The 18,878-nt window shown below is 33.5% G+C and overlaps 2 protein-coding genes across 4 annotated transcripts in view; both read left to right on the top strand.

The window, feature by feature from the left end:
• Positions 1-4,093: 4,093 nt before the first annotated feature.
• jbug (filamin-type immunoglobulin domains fbug) overlaps positions 4,094-18,878 on the top strand; it is a 62,232-nt gene continuing 47,447 nt past the window's right edge. The window contains exon 1 of one of the 3 annotated variants that reach the window (XM_069048996.1): positions 4,094-4,565. In XM_069048996.1, the coding sequence (XP_068905097.1) occupies positions 4,223-4,565 (343 nt within the window). In that variant the 5' untranslated portion in view covers positions 4,094-4,222. The remainder of the gene's footprint in view (positions 4,566-18,878) is intronic. The other 2 variants (XM_069048995.1, XM_069048993.1) reach the window with 2 other exon arrangements.
• LOC138131788 (zinc finger BED domain-containing protein 4-like) lies at positions 14,900-17,682 on the top strand. Its single transcript, XM_069048997.1, has 4 exons — positions 14,900-15,159; positions 15,224-15,420; positions 15,510-15,668; positions 15,732-17,682. Exons 2-4 carry the CDS (start codon positions 15,240-15,242, stop codon positions 17,468-17,470), a joined length of 2,079 nt encoding a protein of 692 aa, XP_068905098.1. The 5' UTR covers positions 14,900-15,159; positions 15,224-15,239; the 3' UTR covers positions 17,471-17,682.

Below are 18,878 nucleotides of genomic sequence, written 5' to 3'. Positions count from 1 at the left end.
TAGAAGTAAATAATCCCCCCCTCTAAATTTTAAACAAGCAATATTAGAAACTCCGAACAAAGTACTTTGGCTATCATCAAAGAAATACAATCCATAAATTATTTTTTTGAAAAAAGATTATACTTAGATTACCAAAAAGACTTTCATTAATTAATATTATTTTATTCTATAATTTATGAATATTTATTTGTGAATCAAGGCCAAAAAGTGCATCATTTTCGTCAGAGTCTGAGTTTTCTGGCTGAGGCGCAGCCGAGGCTTAAACAGACGGGAACAAAAGGCACTTTTTGGCAGAGGTAGGTAATTTGAATAGAGAAGAACCTGTCACGTGATATGCGTAGGAGACGAAATTAGGTCGGACTCGGGTGAACTAGTCCATTTCTTTTTGTAAGGGAAATTTTTTAGGCAACCGCCCGAACTACAAAGCAAAAGACATCATTGGAAAAATTACAAATTTATTTTGTATCTACCTTTTTCAAATAGATAAATTCATTTTCTTTATACCATACTGTTATTAGGATTTATCAGTACTCAATGCTTGATTGATATGACACCTATAACAGACTAGGCCGTTATTTTTGCTGCCGTTGCTACGGTTACGGCACAAATGACAACTAAATTTAATTTTTGAAGTAAAGAGAAATGTCAGTCTTACAAATAAATCATCGTTAAATGTTAAGTATTATTGGTATAAAGAAAACTATAAAACAACATACGGCCGATATGGATATAACAGACTCGGTTGATTATAAAATCTCGGCTCCGCCTCGATTTTACAATATCTCAACCGCATCTGTTATACCTATAACCCATGTCGGCCTAATACCGTTATATACTATAATACATATTAACAATTTTTTTATAGTAGGTATCTATTTGTTATCAACTTGCCCAAAAAACTAGACATTTACTACATATTTGCAATACAATTACTTATTCACATAATTTATGATGACAGGACAATTATCTTTTTTGTTGGTTTCGTTACTTACTAAACATACCAACAGATGTTGCCAGGTTGCCACGGTTAGCATCCGAAAAAGTTGCTTTTCGTACGTAAAATTACCGTTTTCATTAAGGGTGCTTAAAAATAATTTTATAAACTGTTAACTTTGAAGCAAGAGATCACTGACTTCTAAGTACAAGTTACAAAATTATTATGAACATGAGTCAGTTTGCCATGACAATATTCGTACAAAAAAAGAAAAGAAACATTTTAACAATTATTTAGTGTTGACTTTAAATTAATCAAGGAATTTGTATTGCAAATGTTGACGCATGTTTTCTTCAAATTCTGTAGGTTTTGCAGCCTTTTAAAATCGATCGTTCGAATATGAAAAGCAAATGTTGATGTAGATAAATATATTGAAGAAATTTTTAACACATTTTAGAAGAAAATAAATATCCATAAGACAAAATAAAAAACAGTCAAAAAGGTGTAAATAGATTGAAGGACTAGATTCTGTGCTTATTTAAGCTTTTCTGTTGTTAGTTTATTAAAAAAGAACAATTCTACGTTAACGCGTAGTGCACAATTAGATACATAAACATAACATAACATAAATGATTTTTTGTTGTTGTTATAAATCATGGCACAAACAACATTTCCACCGACATTCTCGAGTCGTCATGTCACTCATTAATTTTCCAAACAAATCAATACAGGTCAATGAAAATAGTAAAATCCTTGAACGGCAGTCTTTACGAACAACATCTGTTGATCAAACTCCCAACTTCACCAACAAACGGAAACATTTCTCGAACATAAATGTCCATTGAGGAAAAAGTGATAGATGCGTATGACAAATTCGTTTTCGTACACGGAAATGACAATTTCCGCCGCCAGCAAATTAACTTTTACGAAATCAAATCACTTTCACGCGCATCTGAGGGAAGTGCCATATTTGGGCACCTGTGACGTAAGAAGAACGAGTGCGGAGACAATAATTGTGTCTCGAAAGGAACTCAGTTTTGATTTATGTCAACACACGAAGGGCTGTTGTTTACCAATTCAAGGCAAAAGGAAAAATATCTTCTAGTTTTTGGGAATTGTTTGATGAATTTTTGTAATTTCATAACTTGTTGTTACAAACTCTTATTTAACTTCATTGGTTAGTTAGTTAAGGTCAAATCTTGTAATCCAGTTTTGACCCACTTCCACATATCCAATCAACTTTACATTTACACGCGTTGAAGAATTTTGAAGAAAATTAGAAAATTGTTTGCATAATGGGGAGGATGATGAAAAATACAAATCTTTTACCAATGATAACATATTTAATATTGTTGAGTAGGTATAAGAAAAAAAATGAAGTTAGCATTGTCACTAAAAAGAAAAGCACCAAAAAAATAAAAATTTTGGTTCTCATTACGAGTGCATATTAGAAGAAGAGAAAATGTTTATTCAATCCTATTAGTGAATATCATTCTTAATGTTACCCTCAAAATGCTGGTTTAATACAAGACTGTCTTAATAAAAAAATACATAAAATACAAAAATGCAATAAAAACCAGTTGAAAAGATGTATTGAGAAAGCTTGGTTTTCTATTGTTATCAAGAAGCAATTGAAGTTGAATTTTTATGTGGATTTATAATGTTTTCACTCATTCCGATTCATAAATAAAATGACAGTTGCAGGAATAATAATTCCGACTGGGTAAAAGTATGACACTATTATAGGTACCGCATGTTTAAAAATTTTATGGTCAAGAGCGGCTATAAAACAAATGCATATATCAAAAACATGTGACGCAGATTTACATTATTAGGTACACATAACCGCAGACCAGGTTTTACGTAATCTAATTTTGAATTTGGAGTACTATTGGAAGGTACTTCATCGGCTAAGACACGATTTACTGTTAGTAACGGTGACTCATTCGTATAGGACCCGTTCTCAATCCAAAATTATTTTTTTAATCCTGCTAATACTTCAGGTTTTTAAATCTCTAGATTTTTCACTGCCACTCTTGACCATACATTTTTTGAACATATGGTAGAGGTGTTGGATTTTCTCATGGGCTATGAGTCATATCTGCCCAAACGACGAATATCGGCTACACACCGACCGGAAAACATCGTCATTCGTTACGTTAGTTTCGTCTCTCTCTTGTCTATTTGCATGTAAAGTAGGATGCGAGTAGTCGACGTTTTCAGTTTTCATTTAGAGATTTTTCACTGGTTTGTCGATATTTCCAAGGTCACAGCCCATGAGAGAATCTAATACATCTACTATTCTTCATTACAAACTAAGCGTCGTGAAAAAATATTCGAGAAACGTCGCGGTACTGGTAGATTGCAAAGGTGTTTCTGACAAGACAACGCGCTTGCTTACAAGTCTTTCGTTACATTACAAAAAATTAATTATGTATGTTTTGAACGAATCGACACAATATTTGCCGAACTTGGCATCTTCAGATTGTCACCTATTTCCAAAACTCAAAAAGCAGTTAAGGAAAGAAATTTTCTTCACGTGAAATGTTGTGGAAGAGGGTTCCGCAGACCGAGACGGTCAACTTTTTTAAAAGATATACAAAGTGTGTGAAGTTGACAGAGGATTACGTTGAGTAAACAAGAGTTGGTTTTTAGAGGTGTCAGAATTTTCAGTCGTATAAGGAAAGACGTGAACAATTGCTTGTGGGATGAAAGTTTTCAGTCTTGTTTTCGTAAAATTTTCAATCATTAATTCTTAGTATTCTTGTGAGATCATAAAGAGTCACACCTAGCGGAACTGTAGTACTATTTCCTATTTAGGGCAGTACGTTGAAAAAGTACTCCGAATTTCCCGCCCACTTCTTACGTTTTAGCTGACCGTTCCGTCTCAGGAACCATCGGTTCATTTCTTCCGAATCGTGCTTCAACTTTATTTTGTTGTAAACCTCGACCGCTTGTCCCATATTTAGAATCTCCTCATGTCGTTTCTTCATTTCGTATTCAGACTAGGCGCTTATCCCCCCGTCGGAATCTCCTCGCCCGTCCTGCAAAGCGCGCCTCGCTTGTTTATCTCGTTGCAGCAAAAACCCAACAGTGGTACCTCCCCTCCACTTCTACGAAACCGACCATCAAAACTATTTTCCGCGCACACAATCGCCATACAGGTACTCACTTACGCTACCCCGCCTCAACCACAACTCGCGTACCTCTCAAGCGGATAGTACCGAAATGAGTGCGAAAATTTAAAGGAGCGCGTCACGTGCGTGTGTGTTCGTGTCGAGTGCCCAGATGGAAGGAAAGATAAGTCACAGCGGCCTCCTGGCCAGGAGTCCCGAGGGACACGCGGCCCGCGGCATGCAGATCAAGGGCAACGAGGACGTGTGGGTCGAGATCCAAGCCAACACCTTCAGGAACTGGGTGAACGAACACCTGCCGCAGAACCTGAGGGTGGCGGACTTGTCGCAGGATTTGTGCACCGGGGTGCGGCTGTGCGCGCTGGTGGAGGCCCTCAGGGGGCATCCGCTCAAGCCGGCGTGGAACAGGAGGCCCGCCAACCAGCATCACTACCTGGAGAACGTCGCCACGGCGCTCAGCGCCGTCGAGCAGGACGGAGTCAAGCTCGTCAATATCGGTAAGGATTCGGAGAAGAAACGGCTGCGGTTCATCCCTGACCTTGTGGTCTAGTGTGACGTCACTAATTAACATTACATAAACATAATGATATAGGTACGAGTCATACTCTTCCTGTATGGCTATAATTAAAGTCGGAACGTCCCACTCACGGAGCGTGAAGTTTTGGTATTCTTGAATGGACAAACATGAAGGGGAGATTATCATCCGTAGCGTCTAAAGACACAAGTAGACCATATAAAAGAGTCTTGACCACTGATGGTAGATCCGAGTTTTAGAGACCGTGGTATATGCAATGTGGTCAGAAAAGAATATTGAGTACGTCCCACAGATGATACAATGTCCAAAAGAAGTCTGTCACTATTGAATAAAATAAATAAATAATTGAATAAAATAAATAAATGAATAAATAAATAAAAGCAAAAATCTCACGTTTGCTTATCGATCTTTTGCTGCATGATCAGCGTTTATAATGGCTTTTCAATAGAACACAAACGAGTTCTTGTAGAAAATAAAAATAATAAAACCATAATTATGTGGTAATACACGAAGATAATTATTGCTTATGTGAAGAAATCTTCTGTTTTAAAACTGATTGAAAAACTTGATGTTAATCCAATTTTTCTCTAATACAGCTTATGTAAAGAAATACACTTAACAAAAGATAGTGAACTAAAATAATTTTTTTTAAATTATATTTTTGTTTTAAAAATATAAACAAACTTGTTCAATTTTGTTTCTATAATAAAGAACTAAAATTTCTAATAAATTTTATTTTAGATTCAAAAGAGATAATATTTTACATCAACATTATGTGACAAAAATAAACGAAAAGGAACTTTTGAGACTGAAATTAAAAAAAAAGAGTGTGTGCTTAAGACTGCACGACAGAAGTGAAAACTTCTATGACCCTCGTAATTGATTATAAGTAATATACAGGCTGATTCACGTAGTCCGTTCGTTAGAAACTTTCCGATTTCCCAAAATTGTATGAATATGAAAATTGGTAGCCGACAATAATGGACTGTTCCAAGTTCAAGTGTACCGTAATGCACCGGTAGTGCGCCATTTTCGGCACAGCCTGTATGTGCTTAACAATTAATAAATATGATATATTTTCTTGCAAAACTTGACAGTTCTTGATCATTGTACCAGTTAACAACTTTGTTTGTTTTGTTTATGTAATTCTAAAAAGTTCGCAAAAATCGTTTCAATTCTTTTAATAATGGTAATAGCAAATACAAACACATGAATTGACTGTATGGTTTTTAATTTGAACGTCCTTGATCATTACCACGAAAAAAACAAGTCATACAAACCCACGTTTTGACTTTCTGCGTGAAGTTTCATTTCCAAAATTCCAAAAATTACTATACAGCGAGCGTAAAAACAGAAGGTTAATTGGTAAAAATGTTTCCATGGACTTGGACGTTCGTTATCGCTATTTACCAATTCAAAAGAAGAGCTTCGTTTATAATCGTCTAATTTTATTTTTTTATACCTTTTCAATAATTGTAACACTATAAATTATCTATTCTGTTTGTTATTTGAGGAGAACTTAAAGATTCCAGAACCTTATATTTTTGTTATTGTGTTTAAATCTTCTTTATGAAATTCCAATGATTTCCAAACATTCTTAAAATCGGAACAAACTGTCTCTTTTCATAAATTTCAATTTTTTTAATACATCTTAATTTTTTAAATAAAACATGAATTATGTTCTTACATTTGCTAAATTTCAAAAATGTTCACACAAGTTGTTTATTTTTTTGTAGAGCTATATTTGTAAAAATAAAGGCATTGATTCTGTAATTTTACAATAAAAGGTTTATTGTGTCTATTTTGTAAAACAATTATTAACAAAATAAAAGTAAAATGACATTTTAGTGTTGGTTTTGTTTTAAAGATTGATTCATAAAATTCCAAAAATAATTTTGACTATATTTTTGTGTGTAAAACTTGAGCGTAATGTTCATCCTCAAAGTAGGCGTTGAAGAGTCAATTGTGAACGCACCACGGATTATAGGTCGCTAATGCGCTGTTTAAATGTAAACTCACTTTTTGCATTGTTTGTGTTTTTATAGTCTATTTACGATGAATGTGCATAAGGGGTGGCTATGTTTGTAGGAACTACAGAACAAATAAAATTCCCTAATAGAAATTGATAGCTATTTCTGCTACTATTTTTTATAATGCAGTACATACAAACATATTCTTTTTCAGCGACGGCAGACTTGACCTTAACCCATATTTTAAACAAAGAACTACATAGTGAACAAAATTACTGTTAGTACATCTACAACTTATTCACTTGTTTTAAAAAATATTTTTTGAGCGATCTCATTTTTTAAAATATTTTTCAATAATCTTTTTATGTCGTAATAAATCTTTGTATACTAAGCTGTAAAATATTTGGAATAAATAGTATATTGTAGACCTAGGCGGTAAAGTGACATTTTTCCAGGCTGAAAGAAGAAATGTACAGGCGAGCTTTAGCGAGCCTGGACACTTCTTGAAGCCTGGAAAAATCACTTTGCCGCCAAGGATTACACATTATTTTTCTTCCTACACCAACATGACTGCAATAATTTTTGTCTGTCAACAAACTGTCAACAATAACCATTTGATTTAATAACAAAACAAACAGTCCGAAACGCAGCGGCACCTACACACAGTTAGATATAACTTTCTGCAGAAATCTATATCTGTTGGTAATTTTAAAATAAAAATTTACTTATATTAGATTTTATTAAGCAGGTTATTTTATAAAAAGAATACGGCTTTTGTTTGAACCAAAAAAGTTACCTAAAATCGTAAAAATCTTTTTTTTTTGTAAATATTATTGCAGCGGCCTCTATTGAAAAAAGTAAAAAAAATTTTTACTGCCTAGCCATTTGTGTTTTTTTTTTGCAAGGCTAGCCGTAGAAACACCTACTTTCTCGTTCCTATGGAGACGGTAAAATTCAACTTTACCATAGTGTAGGAAGAAAAATAATTTTCTTCAAACCTGTCGTTGCATGTCGCGTAAAAAGTGTATAGAAAAATAAATGATGATATGAATATTGGTTTCATAGGAAACATCATTACTAGATAAAAATTTCCGTAATGATAAATAGATCCGGCCTGGACGCAGTACCACCTTTTATAAAATAAAAGCAACTAATAATTAAAAAGTTTCTCAGCACACCGTTTTGTTATTCCAGGCTTTTTGCTAATTACAAAACAAACAACAATATTTGGGTGTTGTTAATGATTTGAAAAGTGAATCAATTTTGTGAAAAATAGACCACCTGAACTGCTTTCGCCTTCCCGTTACCATCCAAGGTATTTAATTTAACGAATATATTTTGTGCACACCAAATAAGTAAAGATAAATGAATTGATCAATTTACTTATTTAGGATTAATTAATTAATTAAACAGGATGAGATTATTAATTTCATTAGTATGAATGAGGCAGCAAATATGGAAATATACAAGAATTCCTACAATAAAATTAAAGGTACTACATAAGTAGGTAATTAAACTATTAAATTGACTTATTGTAGCTAAAAATTTTAATTAAAATTTACATACAGTGGATAATAATGTTATTATGTATTTCGTAATTGATTTAATATTTTTAGAAGTTAGTGTAACAAATAAAAATACTTCCAGCAGGCTTCACAATTTGCTTGAAATGGAGAATGAAACAGTAAAGTTTACTGGTATTTAGTAATATATATTTGTTTGTTTTTTCTTTTGCCTCAAGAGCAAGAAATGGAAACTTTTTCAGAAAGCTCCTCATGCTTGATGAGGCAACGCTCTTATTGTTCCTTATCTTCTTTATTAATTTTTAATTGGGTCATTTCATTCACTTGCAAGCGATTGTAAATGGATTAGAGCTACTCCCACAGCGCTAAATTCTCAAGAATGTGAGGAGCGAACCGCTTTTCTGAGAACTGTTCCTCGAATTCGCACCAATCTATATTTAGCAGTTGCGCCTCTTCGTCTGCGCCCAAAATGATAGATCAACATGCCTGAAGCCGAAGAACAAGACTATAAATAGGACTTGCGCCGCGAAACGGGAACATCTCCTTGACGCCGCCGTAAAAAATCGTTCTCGAACGAAGGTCTGCGCAAAGGTCGCTCGGTACTGTTGAGATTTTCAATTAGCAGTACCATCAGCCTTGCTTCAATGGTCTGTCCAAAACAATAAACAAGACAAGCACCAAGCGTGGGAGTCCCCAGTCAAAAACCGTTTCGGATCCCACTCGTTCAATTTTTTAACGAACTAACAGTACCCCAGTGATTGCTTCCGCGCTTTGGTCATGATCGTCCAGTTTTCCGAAGGAACAATGCCGATCATAAATCATAACTAATTGCACTTAATGACCATAATGGGGGAATTAACAATCAGACACGAGTGCGGCGTTTGGCTACTTATTAAAATAGTTCTGCCGGTATTAACCAGTCCGGATCGGTACAAATTGCAAAACAGTCGCTTTCTCATGAATACAATGAAAGTAATTGAATAATTGCGAAGAAAACAGAGCTGTCAACGCCTCTAGGAGACCAACTGTGGTGGCGTCCTTCGTTTGTCAGACTCAAGGTGATGCAGAAGACGCTGGATTCCAAAAGACTGCAAAGCTGCCGCTGCACTGACATCAACTTTATATTTAGACGAAACAAACAGTGACATCGTCGCGTCTTGACAAGTAGGCTAAGTCCATAAACTGTCAAACCTAATTGCATTATTACCATAATTGTCAGTATCCATACTGTTTGTTGTTCCAATGTAAACAGTTTCATATCGGGTTCATGGTTTTGTACAGATGAATCTTTCTGTGAAATTACATAATTGTAGTACTTTACGGTGGTTGGCATGAAATTTACTGCACATCGCACAGTTTGGCCTACTCCATGGTACCACTGCAAAAAATTGACCCCTTTGGTGGTGGGTTAGATTCGACTGGTTGGTACTGTTTGTTCTAAATAACAGAAGGCTTGTTCAGTGGATGTAACTGGAGGCATTGATGGCAAATGAGAAGTACCGTTTCGACATCTGTGCTAAAGTCAGAATAGCTAATACATTGTCAATAAAAGCGCTGTTCACAAGCACGGTGCGAAATTGTGGGAAGATTTCACGAGTACGACGTTTTCAATAGGAGTTATTATTTCAGTTTCATTGGAAAAAGTGGAAAGTTATCTGTGTAATTTACGTCTTTGAATGGTTTCAAACCAAATAAATTGGATTCAATTAAAGGATCATGCTTAATAACTGTGTTTAATGGATGGAACGGAGATTAAATCTTATTTGTATATTGGGCCTCCCAATTTTTGATGATGCTCTAGTTATTATCTGAAACGTGGGCAAAATGTACTATAGGCTGTAGAAAAACAAAACCATTTAGAATAATGAATTATCGTAATATTTTTTATTGTTTCGACGACCCCGGCTGGGTCGCAAAGGACTGAATTTATTTGAATGAAATTTGAAACAATTTAGCAGCTCAAGGACAAACATGAATTTTATGCGTTAAAAATATCAACAAGTTTGAAAGGACGAACAGTTTACTTAAAATTTTAGAAAACATTTCTTAGACACGATGATCTACGTTTTTTTAACTCTAGATGAAAATCGTGAAGCGAGAAAAGCAAAGTAATTATGTCAACTATTTTATTAAAATTCTTTTGTCTGATATCTAGAAGGAAAAAAATTACTAGATATTCACTTTTCTCAAACAATTTCTTGAAACGTGTAAAAACGTGTATGATTTATTTCATACAGTCATGCGGATTGAGATAAACTCGTAGAGCATAAAATTTATTGATTTTTAAAAACATGTATTTCAGATATCTTCAATTAATGTTTTTTACAGTAGTCCTGATAAATTGGAGATTACATAAATGACGTAAATTCAGGTTTTAAGGTAATAAATGAAGCAAATAGAATTTTTAAATATTTGACATTTGTAAGACATTTGTAATTTTGCTTAATTAAACCTAGAGTTTTGGATGCTGAACAGGTGACGTTATTAACACGGAAGTTAATCAAAATCTTTATCGAAACATGCATCTACGTCTTTAATGGTACCTATGAGAACAGAGCAACAAATTATCTTGAGTAGTGTAGTCATACTCTAAAGTAGATTTCCTAGGTGTGAAAAACATATGTCGGTTTCAAATTATAATGTAGACAGCAAGTAACCAAGTTATCAAGGTTGTTTTGTCGCGTTCGCAGCATCATCATTAGTGTTAACAGTTTGGGAAATCTTAGCGTCATCAGCATATAATAAAATTTCACTAGTGTTCATAGATAGAAAGTGGTTGACAAATAAGAGAAAAACGAAGGAACCTAAAAGTAATCCTCGAAGGTGTTAAGAAATTGTAAAGTATTACTGAAGTTACAATTAAAAAAAGTGATTTGAAGATCGCAAAATTGAGTAGTTACTCGAAAATAATGATCTAATTTTTCAGCAACAAAATTGAGAAAAACCTAATATTAAAATCGATAAAATAATTTTGATAAACATCAGTGAGATAAGACTGTAAAAGGGAGATACTTTATAATGTTTCGATGATAAAGAAAATAATGTATTGAGGATTATTAAGATTATTAAAAGAGAATCCAAAAAAAAATCCAGATTGGAGTGAAAGGAAATAATGGAGGATTGTGCTGTAGTTGACAATAGTTTTATTTTGGAAATAATAGTTATTTATTGTATAAGTGTTTTAGATACCTAGCATTTTATTCACGCAAGAATGTTTAAACGCGAGAGCTTGCTCGAGCGTTTAATTTTCTTAAGTGAATAAAATGCATCTAAAATACGCATGCAATACAACGTTTTATCCACAATCACACTCATTTAGAATCAGAATCGCCGAAATTTTATCTGATGTCATTCAAAATTAATTTGACATTTCACTCTGACAGCGGCTGTCACCTCAAAAATCATTGAAATATTTTATGGCGTGTTTTATGACTTATAAAACACTAAAGTTTTATGGACCACATTAAAGGTTGCCAAGCAATTGAATATAGTGATTGTGGATAAAATTAATTAGATATTAATTGGAAACAAGTCATTTTTATTTTTATTAAGATTTTACAAAATGTGTATGTATTTCAGTAAAAAAGAAACAAATGGCTGGATTTTGAAAGGAGCAAACAACAATTTTAGAGTAAATTCTTCTTAGAAGAGTACAAGGTATGAGTATGCCTTTTATTAAACACTTCATACCACTCATAACTTCCAAAGTACTGCAAAATGCATTTGAGCAAAGACTTTCTTATTATATGGTGGCAGATGGTGTATATTTACATTTAACAAACTAATGCTACGTAAACAGTAATACAATGATGGTATTATTGTAAAAAGAATTTAAATTGCTTTAAAACGATGTATCAAGAGACCTGTGGAATTGTGCCGCTTTGTAGTTTTATTGTATCGAACTAGGTCGAGCCGTTAAAGTCGTCAAATCAGATGTCTACAGTAAAATGTCAAATTATTAAATCTTAGCGTCAGTTGTGAGTTCGACGTCTTGTGATTTTCTTCAGTTTTTCTATATTCTAATTACTTGTAATATGCTACAGAACGGCAAAACAAACGTTCTTTTATAAACACTTTGTATAATATGTATACTTATTATCAGGTAAAATCTGAAAATTTTGGTATCATTGCAAAAGACAATTTAAGACAATTTAAAATAATATATCACCCGACCCCCGTTCCTTCAAATGATTCATAAGACCACCTGTACAAAGAATATTGTGTTGTGAAGAATATCAAAAAGCATTTAATTTATTTTGAAATGAATAGTACATTCTTCAACGAGCGTATAATGTTGGCTACGAGTCGTAGACGAGTGGTGGAATCGTCCGATTGAATAATAGCCATTATACGCTAGTTGAAGACTATACTTTCTCCACGACTATACCAAGAAAAAAAATCTTTAAAAATTGAATTTAATTTGACTTTTAATATTTGACAATTAAAATTGTGCCTTATTTAGCGGTTGCTACGCGATACGCGACCCGATGATAGAATGTAAATACGAGGGATGGATTGGCCGACAGCCGTGGGTTTTAGTATCGCGCGTTCAAATGAAATCCTGGGCTGGGGAGGCGTTGGAAACCGTCAATTGTTGTGCTTTTTTAAAGCGTAGATTAATTGGAGCATGTTGACAGCTAACCTAAAATTTAGAGCCAAAAAATCTTTCTTTTTTTTTTCTTTGCAATGTTTTACATTAAAAATAGAATAACTTGACGATTCCTATTCTCGAAGCAAATATCTAAGGGCACCCTTTGCTGAAAACAAACATGTTCAATTATGTCCCGATATAAACACATGTCATTCGTGTCAAACGTCGGGAAATTCGAACTTTACACTGTTCTAAACGGCTTAATTTTTCCAACGCCTACTTAGCCCAGGATTTCATTTGAACGCGCCATATCACTGGGTGTGGAATTGATACCATTCTTTCGTTAAATATCCAACAAGAATGCATTCATTCTTCAATAGTCGTGGAGAAAGAATTTTTTCCTTCGACTTGATTGGGTATTTTACAATACAATAAAAATACTTATCAATATTTGCTACACCAGTTAGTTTTAAAACTCTGCTTTTGTTCCTTTTTTTACTGTAACCTCAAACCACGGGTTTTTTAGATCGCGTAATACACCTCTGGGCATATTTTTTTTAATAGAAAGCTTGCAAAGGATGGAATAGAACAATAATAAATACAATTGTCCAAATTTTTTACGAAAATATTTTGCAAAAAATTAAATAATTATTAAAATTTGTTCTAATTATCGAAATTTTGTCACCTAGTGAGTCAAACTCCTCGCTAAATGTCTAAACCTTTTAGAGCCCTTCCTCTCTTTTATGTTAATCTTAATCAATATTCCAAATGTTGAATCTATTATAAAATGAGTTGTTGTCTTCATAATGTGTTTAATGTTAGTTGTCATTCGCCAATTCGTCTGTAAATCCATTTACAATTAGAGAAGTCAAAACTATTGCAACATGTTACCAGAATACCAACTGAACAAATTATCAAATTATTAAGTAACATATTTCAGGAAGATGTTCTAACGGACGATCTGAATGGTTCATACATTAGATCATGATGCGACTTGATGATCTAACAAGTGTAAAATTTGTTCGGGGCCAAAGATTTCTCAGTTCTTTTCTACGCAAGGGGTCATTGCTGTACCAAACTACAAGTAAAAAAATTTAAGTGTTTGCCTATTAACATTTACATTAATTAGCACCAACTTTTCTAGATAGTGTTAGTGCCCATAAATATTCAATGATTTATTATGATTTCGGCATTGTCACAGCAAAACGTTAAATTTAATGGGCAACAGTAAAAGATTTGACTTTTTTGCTCGTTTTCATCAAATTGATAATAATCATATTTCTGTGGAATGTGGTCAAAAATTATATTTTTATGTTCCTCTTCCTGTGCGGTCAAGACACTCTAAGAACAAAATATTAAACTATAATTAAATAACCACTGAAAAAAACAATGGTGAAAATACGCCACAGGAAACAGGTTATTTGACACTACTTAATTCTGTGAAATCATTTTGTTAATACTCTGTTTCTGTGTTGTAATTAAAAGGAATTGTTGCATGTATACGTTATAATTTCGTATTTGCTAAAATTAACAAACTAAATAGGTGTAGATAATTTATTAAGAATGTCGATGGTTTCCGCTTTGAATTTACGCAACTGTTGCGAATCGGGACTTTTCAGCATTCTTCTGCTGCTGTTTAAGCAATCGTGTTTAAATATGTCGCTTGCTAATTACGAATCGTGTTAACTTAAGTGTTAATTTGCAATTCTGCTTCGACTAGTAAATATTTGCTGCAAATGTTCGTTAAATCGTTAGTTGCACTGTCTGTGAAGGTGTTTTAATTTAATTAGAGAATTGCTCCATGATGCGCAACAGACTACTCGACTACTAGAACTTGTTTACTTTAGTTAAAAACTATTTCTGATGTTCATGTCACTGTGATTAATTTGTGAACAATTTGCAAAAAATATTCACTGGACTTTTTCTGCCTTAATTTTCTTGCCTTTTGGGTTTATTATAAATTTACAATTTTTATTATTTAAAGTCTAGTAAAAAAAAAGACGTTGAAATGTAATTTTTGCAGTATTGAAAATTAAAAATGATTGAAAATTACTTCTAATTGACACTAAAAATTTCATTATAATGTCTATACACTGTGTGCATTTAGGATTTGTAAATGAGGTTTAGAACGACGAAACTGTAAGTCATGCAAAATAAAAATAAAATTTTTATCTGACGAAATTAAACACTTCGATATAATGTACTCGTATGTAGAGCTGGGCCGATACCGATACTCAGTATCGGTTATCGGCCGATACTGCAGGCCTTCAGATACGTGCCGATACCAAAAAACTTTCAGATACTTTTATCTGAAAAATATCTGAATTTAATTGAGCAAGCGGCAAGCCGGAAAGCGCCCACGCTGGTTTTCCAAGAAAACTGGCTAGACAATAACTTGTTGACGTGTTACACTTACAGTGGCGTTTTCAGTGGTGTTTGGAATCTGGATGCATGCTGGTTGATCTTAATTTTGTAAGTTGTGACTTGGGTCTAGGTGCTAATTAGTCTTTATACTTTATTACTTATTACTTATTAGTATTACAAGTTTGAAAATGTCGCACGTGTGGAAGCACTTTACAAAAACAATCGACAAGAACAAGAGTAACACAGTAAAGTGCAACTATTGTGGAAATCAGTATTCGAGAGGAGGTAATAACAGTCGTAATTTTAATACTTCCAATTTGACGAAACATTTAAAGCGATGCTCCAAATATAACACAGAAACATCAGCAGGTAGGATAGCCTATTAAACATTATTAATTTGAATGATTAAGTTGATTTTACCTGACCTGGCAGTTATTATTAGTTATTATTTATTTTAGCTATCAAAAAAACCTTAAATAGTGCCCAAACTTCTCAATCTCAAACTTTACATTCTAAATTTGATGCTCACAATGCAGAACTAGAAGAAGTAAACCCACACGATGCTGACGACGCCCAAATGGAAGATGGCCCAACTACCAATTTGTTTGTGCCTGAAGGTAACAATTTTTATTGATAGTGAGATGTTATATTTTTTTATTTTGCCTTTTGTTTTGATTCAGAATCAGATCATGATGATAATATGTCTTTATTATCGTTGCCGTCTGTTGCTAGTACAAGTTCTGTTACTCTCACTACTGAGAGCAGGGATACAACTGTCATGCAACCTACTTTGCAAACATTCCTAAACAGAACAAAAAAATTTGACATTAATAATCCAAAGGCACAAGCTATCCATAATGCCATTACTAGGATGATTTGTACAGAATCACTTCCCTTCAACTTTGTCGAATCCGATGGCTTTAAACATTTAATTAACAAATTATGTCCTAAGTACCAAATACCAAATCGCAAATATTTTTCCGATAAGGTTGTACCCAAATTGTATCGACGAGCTAAAGAAAAACTTCGGGAACATCTGAATACTGTAACCGCATTTGGTTTTGCCGTCACCACAGACATTTGGACAGCTAAAGGCAATCACGACTATATTAGCGTAACCGCACATTTCATTGACAATACTTTTAAAAAAAATCATGTCGTGTTGGATGTAATTGGCTTTGAAGGAGCAACACACAATGCGGTTTCAATAGCCGAGAATCTAAGAGAAGCTTTCAGAGAATGGGGTATAGAACAACGGGTGAAAATTGTACTTTCCGATAACGCCGCTAACATGAAAGCCGCGATGAGACAGTTACACTTAGAAAATATAGGTTGTACCGTACACACCTTGCAACTGATTGTGAATTCTGGATGCCTTAATAATTTTGGGTCTATTAAAATTATGCTGCATTCAGCAAGAGCAATAGTAACACACTTTAAACATTCTGTTTCTTCAATGAAATCCCTTCATTCTGCACAAAAAACGTTAGGAATGAAGCAGAAGACTTTGCTACAAGATGAACCAACAAGATGGGACTCCACTTATATAATGTTGGAGAGATTATGGGATCAGAAAAGCGCTATTTCTATGGTTTCATCATCTGCTAATTTCAAAAATATGAGTAGGGCTGAGTGGTCACTAGCAGAAAATGTACTAAAAATTCTAAAGCATTTTTATGAGGCAACTAAAAGTTTTAGCAAACATAGTTCGGGTCTGTCTGATGTATGGGCTTTAATAGAATCACTAAAAACCATAATGAAAGATTATTTGACTGAAGATGATGCTGATTCAGATGTTACAGCGGCAACGAAGGAAATTTCATCCCAAATCTCTAAGAGGTTTGGCGAAATAAAAAACAACGAAACATATATTCTAGCCACTGCTTTAGACCCACGCTACAAAGCGCAACTATTTTCAGATGAAACAAAAGACGAGCTTAAAGATTTGTTGAAGGAGAATTACCCTTTGCGTTATGCTAATGATCATGAAAGATCACCACAACAGTATCAAGAGTTTGATACTCTTGATAAAACCGAGGAAGCGGGCACAATTACATTATTTTCTGTTACCAAAAAATTACTTCTTTCTAAAAACAAATCAGACGAACATTCAACCGGTACAACTAGCAAAAATAAAAATATTGATCGCGATATTGAAAATGAAATCTCCGTATATTTACATGAGAGGACAGAACCATTGGAGTCAGATCCAGTGGAATTCTGGAAAAAGGAAATAAGGTTCCCTCATTTAAAGAAACTAGCAGCATATTACCTAGCTATTCCAGCTGGTTCCGTATTTTCAGAACAAATATTTTCGGAAACCGGCTGTATTGTAACGAGTAAGAGGACGAGTTTGACTGCAGAACATGTGAAACAATTGATTTTCCTTAAAAAGAATTGGATGATCTTGGAAAAATAGGCAAAGGATTTTAAATTTTTCGCAAAATATTGAAGGAGAATTATCCTTTGCGTTATGCTGATTTAAATTTAACTATTTTATTTTATTTTTCATTATTGTGCCTACCTTTAATATTCCTACACCCATAATTTAGAAATGTGTTTTTGTTTTAATCTTCATTCTTCATTTGTCTAATAAAATAAAATTAAATATATTAATTTATTTATCCATAATCCATTTTTCTGTTTCATTTACCACTCAATCTAGTTCAAGGATAATGGTTTTTACATGATATTTACATTGTGATGTAAAAACAAGGTGAAATAAAATTTCAGATGCATTTATCTGAAGTATCGGTATCTGAAAGCTAGTATCGGAGTATCGGTATCGGTATCTGAAATTCCGGTATCGGCCCAGCTCTACTCGTATGTATCAGCTTTTCTTCTTTAATTGGAGCAGTCTACATATTTTGCTTAAATCAATTTTGCTCTAATTAACATATGTATTTTTAACAGCAAAAGTGTAATTTTGCAATTAAATAGGATATTATTCGATTAATGAAATTCAAAGTTTTTCAAAAAAAGCTGGAGCAAACGAGCAGAAAAGCCAGGATAGAAATTAAAAATTATTGTCACAACATGAGACATTACAAGCTAAGGGAAAAGTTGTTTGATGGTTGTGACAACAGAAATTTTGAATGGAAATTTATCAAAGTCAACCATAAGATTTTACAAATTTATGATACTTTCTTATTCCCCGAGGAAATATTATGACATCCACCTACTGTTCTTACTACATTAATTTAAAAAAGGAAAGTACCGAGCGATCCAAAAGTTTTTCTATCAAGTGTGCCATGACAGTGGAAACGAATGTCGTGGGACTGCAGCATATTTGGCGCGTATTTAAATGAAAATTAAATAGTTATTTTCGTATTAAGTGCGCAAAATGATTGTTTTTTGTTGGCGCCAACGAAACAATCATCTTGCACACGAAATACAAACACTATTTTATCTACAACCGCTTTTTAAACCTTTGCTAATAAAATTCATACTTACTACAAAACGATCAGACATCCAAGTTGCCCGCTTGCTCTGGTTACTTGGTTACGAATTTTTGTAAAATTTTCCTTATGTGTTTTAATTTTTTTTTTTATTATACCTGAATCATAATCCTGTTTTTGACACTAAAATGCGTGCGAAAAAGGGCCTTTAAAACACTAAAGCTTTAAGGGTTGCTTAGGTAACAACAAATTCACCTACATTTTGAACAATGGTAAATAGACATTTATACACAATTTATGATAGCAACGAAACAACAACAATTGACCATTTCTATATCAACGATTAATGACACAAATTACTTCGGAAAAGGTATTTCAATTCACTTCTTTTGTTGTTATAATTTTCAGACTGTAGTGCAGGTATAATAA

The sequence above is a fragment of the Tenebrio molitor genome, chromosome 5 (assembly GCF_963966145.1).
Source record: "Tenebrio molitor chromosome 5, icTenMoli1.1, whole genome shotgun sequence".
Taxonomy (NCBI): domain Eukaryota; kingdom Metazoa; phylum Arthropoda; class Insecta; order Coleoptera; family Tenebrionidae; genus Tenebrio; species Tenebrio molitor.
This window is presented reverse-complemented; position numbering and strand designations above follow the sequence as displayed.

Bases quoted from the DNA above. Each gene is read 5' to 3' on its own strand.
- LOC138131788 (XM_069048997.1), top strand. From the start codon at position 15,240: ATGTCGCACGTGTGGAAGCACTTTACAAAAACAATCGACAAGAACAAG. The intron at 15,421-15,509 runs GTAGGATAGCCT...TATTTATTTTAG, and splicing joins TAACACAGAAACATCAGCAG to CTATCAAAAAAACCTTAAAT. The intron at 15,669-15,731 runs GTAACAATTTTT...GTTTTGATTCAG, and splicing joins CAATTTGTTTGTGCCTGAAG to AATCAGATCATGATGATAAT.